Here is a 7500-nt window from a genome sequence, read left to right as displayed (position 1 = left end):
TAATGATCTCCAGCCTTGTGCTCGTCAACATTCTCACCTGAGTTAACAAGACGATTACTGAAATGATCTCAGCAGGTCCTTTAATGACAGCAATGAAATGCAGTGGAAATGTTTTTTTGGGATTAAGTTCATTTTCATGGCAAAGAAGGACTATGCAATTCATCTGATCACTCTTCATAACATTCTGGAGTATATGCAAATTGCTATTATAAAAACTTAAGCAGCAACTTTTCCAATTTCCAATATTTATTTAATTCTCAAAACTTTTGGCCACGACTGTATATTAGTACACTAAACCTACTCCCCACATATTCAAGTAACTGGCGTAAACAAAATGTGGGTCCTTCAGTACATTTTTCTCGACCTGCTCCGTCATCATGGACACCGTAAAAGTTTGTTGGTGGTTTTGTCTGAAAGCATCATCTCCTATAAGAGTTTGTGTGCTGTAAAGGTGCTCTCAGAGCTCTTGTTTTCCATTAAAAAGCAGCTGTTGTGTTGGAGTGTGCTGTCATTACTGTATTAATCTGGGTGTGGTGTGAAGGCCACTGGCTCTGATGGTAATACAACCCGCCTGCGCTAAAAATAGATGTGGAAGGAGAAGCCTGGATGTCTGTGGTGTGCTGTGCTGATTACAGGGCAAGGTTAACTGAGCAAACCTGCAGTGGAAAAACGTGCACAGATCGTTGCGTAGTTTGCTGCAATGCATGAGGTGTCTTTATGTGCGTACATAACCCTGAAACATTTACTAGGCCTCCTCGGAAATAACATGTGTGTATGTATATGTGTGTTAAATATTGTATTTATTGATGGCGCTCTATAGAGTTTCAGACATTGTTCACACTGCTGGCAGATTGGTAACCTCTGTTTGTCCTCGTTTCAGGAAGGGCAAAGGGAAGCCCAATGGAAAGAAGCCGTCCGCCGAAGAGAAGAAGCTTTATCTGGAGGCAGAATACACCAAAGTGCGAGTCGTGGACTTCGAGCTCAAGGAGCTGGTGGTTTTGCCGAGAGAGATCGACCTGAACGAGTGGCTCGCTAGCAACAGTAGGTCTCCCCTCATTTCCTTAAGCAGAGAAAAAGAACGGTCCCAATTCAAGGCATATTTTTTCATTTTGTGCTATGTTTGGTTGTGGGGTTGTGTCTAGTTACTAGGTGTGTTTTCTTTTCATCGGAGGGAATGTATGATTTCAGCTCTGCGTTATATAACCGCATGACAAAACCAGCTCAGAATAACATTCCTGAGCCACCGATCACACCATTGTTTGCATTTCCCTCCATCTGATCTGGAAAGAAAACATGCAACAACAAAAAATAGCATAAAATATGGCTCCGTTTAGGAAATTTTAGTGCACTTTCAAAATGTACAAGCACTTATTAAAGCAAATCTCTGCCATTTGTGGTTAATTGAAGCCTTGTCTCTGGATCCGCTCACAGTCCTCTCAGACGCTGTGTGTTGAGCTGATTGTTTCCTACATTTCAAAGAATATAAATAGAATGCATTTCAGATATATTACCAAAGCTGCTGTAATATAGTAAAATAATATTGCAATCTAAAGCATCAGTTTTCTGTGTGAATCTCTGTTAAAGTGTAATTTATTTCTGTGATGCACAGCTGTATTTTCTATCATTCCTCCAGTCTTCAGTGTCACATGATCTTCAGAAATCAAAATAATATGATGATTTACTTCTCAAGAAACATTTCTGATTATTATCAGTGTTGAACACATTCATATGTTTGTGGATATTGACACGTTTTATTTTTCTGGATTCACAGATGAACAAAAAGTTCAAAGAAACAACATTTATTTGAAATAGAAATCTTTTGTCACATTAGAAATGTCACTTTGTCGTCTTGCTGAAAATGCGATTCTATGTTTTATATTTCTTCATATTTAGAGTTGACATATAGCCAAATGCATAATTACAATTATAATTTTGTAATCATGTACAGTATGTAATTTTATTAAAAAGAAAAATGCAAATGCATATTTGCATCCCATTTCTAAAAATGTAAAAATAGTTTTTGCAAATGCAAAGATAGATTTTGTTTAGATGATTAGAAAATGTATTACACCTAGTGGAAGTCACCCAGTCATATTTTAATAAGCTTCTCAAAGCCATCTGATTCATATAATGACTTGTTACGTATTTCATTATGTTATTTATATGCATTATTTTTATCATTCCTTAATCTTTGAATGGTTTGTGTGATTCTCCAGCCACAACGTTCTTCAATCTCATCAACCTGCAGTACAGCACGATCTCTGAGTTCTGCACCGGAGACACGTGTCCGGCCATGACCGCCTGCAGCACGTGAGTATCTGTGAAACACCCTGCAGACGCTCAGGGGTCCGACTCGGGGTGTGATGGTAGAAGAAGAGCACCTTCAGTTTGATGCCTTCTCAAGTAGTGGAGTGTTGCTGAAGCTTAGGCAGCCTTTAACCCTCTGGAGTCGATTAACGAGGCATTTTCCCCTTGAAACCCCGAAAAGAACTTAAATTACACTTTCAGTTTTGATAGTACAGATAAGAGCAATACATCAATAAATTGAATCTGTAAAGGGTCTACTATTTTTGTATACCGACATAATAACAACACAATTTTGTGCTTTTATAAAATAAAGATAACAAACAAGGTGTGCTGTCTGCAGCCTTTGTCTGCCCTGATCTTCATTTACAAACACGTCATTAAAATGAACTGTAACTCTGTGAATACTCAACAAAGAGACATGAGAGAGATATGCTTTTAAACTAAACAAGTGCCGCCGAAAACAGATATTCTGTGATAAAGTAGTCTATATGAAAACATGCGATGCGATGTCTGTTTTTCATGTCTCCCTTCATTATATCTAATGTGACCACGCCCCCGCGCTGAACGCGCTATTCAGATTCTAATGAGATTCTAATGAATTATAATTATATTCAGATTCAAATTTTTCACTGAAGCGCGCGGCTTGAATACGCCACACAACAGAAGACAACGCAGAGAGACTGTTCTTCAAGTTTTTTTATTTTACTGTTTGCTTCTCAATGAGAGTAATAAGACATAATTCACCCCAAAAAGATGTGATGTGGTTGAGGATTTGAGAAAAAAAAAAGAATGAAGCACTTTATTCAGCAGAGATCATAAACATAAGTATATTTTAATTTATTTATATACTTGTACTAGTTTTCACATAACGTGTAAAGATTTTACTAGTTAGACTTTTTCCAAACTATAATTCCTGACTAAATGAATAATCAAGTGAAATATTATGAAGTTTCAATAACAATATACAATACTATACCATTCAAAAGCTTGATGTAAATAATATAAATGTAACAAATAAATGTAACTGTAACAAATGTAACAAAAAATGTTGTTCTTTTAATTTATCCCCCCTAAAAACCTGAAAAATATTCTCAGGTCTTTTCAGTATGATTAATAATTTACCAACTTTTACCAACAAAAAGTGTCTTAGAAAATTTAAATCAATATATTGTTTTCTGTGAGTGAGTAAACAAGATGATTTTCACATCATTTAGAAAGAAAAATTCTAGGCTACAAGCTCCAGTTCTCAAAAATCCCGGGAACCAATGTTCTTTATGTGTTTTATGGCCTTATTCAAGTGTTTTAACTTTTTTAGTTTTTCACTAACCACACACAACATTTTTGACGCACAACAGGACTCCAGAGGGTTAAATGAAGCATTTATTGGATAACATCATAAATATACTGCTCATGTTTATGGCAAGATTCACTGTCAGAAGTTTGTTGAAGATCAGATTGGTGGAGAGATCCGTGTTCTTGTGCTGTGGAGGAAGGTCGTGTATTTGTTTTGGGAAAGATGATGGTGCTGCACTTGTACGAGGGTTTAGATGGATACAGCCGAAGGAACATCATCTCCGTTTGTGTGTTTGGCAGGACGTACTACTGGTATGATGAGAAAGGGAAGAAGACGAAGTGCACAGCGCCGCAGTACGTGGATTTCGTCATGAGTTCAGTTCAGAAGCTGGTGACGGATGAAGACATCTTTCCCACCAAATACGGTGAGTCTGTAGCGCCACCTTGTGAGGGAAGTGCACACCACAGGACTGAAGCAAATAGGTTTGGTGTTTAATTACATATTCCTGTGTATGTGTGATCTTAAAGAACATCATATTTCATTTCCAGCTTGTTTATTTGAAAGCAAGAAACAGAAACAGATGTGGACCATTTTGCAAGAAACAACAGTTTATCATTTTCTGTTACAGTATTTACAGTTAATAAAAACAAAGTTTCATTTTCTTTTGACCTCAGACCTGTTAAATAACAGTGGCAGTTTATTAATGATTTATTCTTGTAAATGTTGATGCTAAATAACATTAAAGCTGGTTCCATTTTTCATAACAATGAAAAATACTGCTAAAACATTTACAAAATGTTACAAAAGATTTCTATTTTTAATAAATGCTGCACTTTTGAACTTTCTATTTATCAGAAGAAAAATAAAATGTATCACACTTTCCACAAAAAACAAACAAGCAAACAAAAAAAAAACTGTTTTCAGCATTAATAATAATCAGAACTGTTTCTTGAGCAGCAAATCAGCAAAAGAAAGTGACACTGAAGACTGGAGGAATGCTGCTGAAAATACAGCTGCACATCACAGAAATAAATTACACATTAACAGAGATTCACACAGAAAACAGATGTTTTAGATTACAGTAATATTTTACCATTTTTACTGATCAAATAAATGCAGCCTCGATGAGCAGAAGAGACAAAAACATACATGAACAGTAGTGCCTATATCATTAATTTGGTCTGTGTGGTGCTGATGGAGTTGGTCTGGTTCTCTGCAGGTAAAGAGTTCCCCAACACCTTCGACTCGCTGGTGAAGAAAATCTGCAGGTATCTCTTCCACGTTCTGGCCCACATCTACTGGTCCCACTACAAGGAGACAGTGGCCATGGACCTGCACGGACACCTAAACACACTCTACACACACTTCGTGGTATTTATAAGGGAATTCAATCTGATGGACCCCAAGGAGACGTCGATAATGGAGGACCTGACGGAGGCCCTGTGCACGCCGCTGCCCCCTCAGCCACAGAACCACGTGACGGAGAGATGAGTCCGGCGCCGAGCCAGGGTTCAGAAGAACTGCTGGGACTCACCCTCCCTGAACATTGCTCTCTTTAGGACCCAGTTCGGAGCACTGAGTTACCTCAGACGCAGCCGTCTAACCCTTTAACCAAGAACACCCTGACTCTGTTTCCGCTCTCCTTCGCGTCTTCCCTCGTCTTTGGCCCCGTTTGAGCAGCACTTTCCCCTCTCTTGGTTTGATAAGGGTGTCGGCTTGGTCCTCGTCTACGGTATACAGGTTTCTTTTCCATTTTTATAGGGTAAAAGGGGTGTGTGTGTGTGTGTGTGTTCAAGGCTTTTGCACTCAGGAACTGAGAGAGCTGTCAATGCTACCTGCTCACCCATTAGCCTCTCGGTGTCACTTTACTCATCATATGTCAATCCCATCAGACTTGTGTTGACCACTGTAGAGGAGAGCCGAGGAGAACCGGGCGGCCGGGACCTCGTGTGACAAAGACATTCGCATTTGTCTGCTGTTGAATCCGAAGCGTCTGGGCTTGTAATCATGTCTGGCCTCACTCTGAAAAGACGATTTGTGAAAGGAAAAGAATGTACACTTAGTGTCTATGTATTGATTGCAAAGATTATTATGTTGGAGCGACAGAGAGAGCGAGAGATGTTTTAGTTCTCCCTTCATCACTGTTCAGAGAGTTTGTGTTGCGACGAGAAGATCGGACCTTTTGCTTTAATTTAATTTATTTCTCGGTTTTCTTGTTTCTTTTCGTTTTTTGGTTTTAGTTGACGTTTTTTTCAGGGCTCCTCAGTTCTGGCTTTTGTTTTATGTATTTTAATAATACTTTAAGTTAAAAGCGATTTAATATTTTAAGCTCTGCAAATTATAACCTAATAAAATATTTAAAAATCTCAAATAATTGTATGCAGTCTTTTTTTTCTTCTATGAAATCATGCAGTTTTATGTGGTAAGTGATCTTAGTTATGCTCTCCAAACCCCGCCCACAATATACATGTCAGCCAATCGGATTTCAGAAGTAAAAATCCCATTGTTTTTTTTACAGAAGTTATTCTGAACAATACTTTGTAAATCTTTAATGACAGAACTGCTGTAAGCTGTAAAGTAGTTTTTATATATGTAATTTCTCTATCCCCAGTCGACATCTTTAAATCAAAGATGGAAGGTGGAAAGGTTTGATGGAGAAAATGCTGAGTAGTTGTGATGGCCAAGTTATTTCTATTTCTGTCAGAATTACAGTATGAGATATACATTCTGAATTGTAAGGGAAAAACGTCATTTATGAGATATAAAATGTATTTAGAGGGGGAAAGTAAGGTTTATGAGATTTAAGAATTATGTGATAAACTTCATTTTCAGGTAAAGTCAGAATTGTGAGATTGGGATTTGTGAAAAAAAAAACTGAATTGAAAAATAATATATATGGTTTTATTATTGTGAAGAAAAAAATCTGAATTACTGTATGAGACAAACTGAACTGTGAGGGGGAAAATTCAATTAGGAGAAAATTTAAATTTGAGGAAAAATGTCATAATTATAAGATATAAACTCAGAATTGTGAGATATAAACTGCATTATGAGGAAAATATAAACAGAATTAAGAAACGTCAGGTTTGTGATATTTTAACTTAAAATTTGGGGACAATTTAAGAATTATGAGATATAAACTGAATTTTGAGGGAAAAGGGTCAGACTTTATGAAATATAAACTCAGAATAATCCAATATAAACTCAGGAAAAGTGAGGAAAAATTCTGAATTATGAGATATGGGTTAGGGTTGGGGGGGGGTCACAATTGCCTTTTGACTTCTGACATTCTTCCTCAGAATTGAAAAAAATGAAAAGTTATTTGTGAGATATAAATTGTGAGAAATAAAAGACTTTTAGTCAAGTCAAGTCACCTTTATTTATATAGCGCTTTAAACAAAATACATTGCATCAAAGCAACTGAACAACATTCATTAGGAAAACAGTGTGTCAATAATGCAAAATGATAGTTAAAGGCAGTTCATCATTGAATTCAGTGATGTCATCTCTGTTCAGTTTAAATAGTGTCTGTGCATTTATTTGCAATCAAGTCAACGATATCGCTGATGAAGTGTCCCCAACTAAGCAAGCCAAGGCGACAGCGGCAAGGAACCGAAACTCCATCGGTGACAGAATGGAGAAAAAAACCTTGGGAGAAACCAGGCTCAGTTGTGGGGCCAGTTCTCCTCTGAACAGACGAAACCAGTAGTTCAATTCCAGGCTGCAGCAAAGTCAGATTGTGCAGAAGAATCATCTGTTTCCTGTGGTCTTGTCCTGGTGCTCCTCTGAGACAAGGTCTTTACAGGGGATCTGTATCTGGGGCTCTAGTTGTTCTGGTCTCCGCTGTCTTTCAGGGATGTAGAGGTCCTTTCTAGGTGTACAGTCGTGGCCAAAGGTTT

The 7500-nt window shown here is 37.5% G+C and overlaps 1 protein-coding gene across 3 annotated transcripts in view; it reads left to right on the top strand.

Moving 5' to 3' along the window:
* The window catches only part of LOC132155818 (MOB kinase activator 2-like), a 42942-nt gene extending 36967 nt beyond the window's left edge, over positions 1–5975 (top strand). For all 3 annotated transcript variants that reach the window (XM_059564526.1, XM_059564525.1, XM_059564524.1), the window contains exons 2-5: positions 881–1041; positions 2217–2310; positions 3901–4025; positions 4821–5975. In XM_059564526.1, coding sequence (XP_059420509.1) covers positions 881–1041; positions 2217–2310; positions 3901–4025; positions 4821–5092 — 652 coding nt within the window. In that variant the 3' untranslated portion in view covers positions 5093–5975. The remainder of the gene's footprint in view (positions 1–880; positions 1042–2216; positions 2311–3900; positions 4026–4820) is intronic.
* Positions 5976–7500: the final 1525 nt, after the last annotated feature.

The sequence above is a fragment of the Carassius carassius genome, chromosome 13 (genome assembly GCF_963082965.1).
Source record: "Carassius carassius chromosome 13, fCarCar2.1, whole genome shotgun sequence".
Lineage (NCBI taxonomy): Eukaryota > Metazoa > Chordata > Actinopteri > Cypriniformes > Cyprinidae > Carassius > Carassius carassius.
Note: the sequence above shows the minus strand (reverse complement) of the source record. Positions and strands in the feature narration are given on the sequence as shown.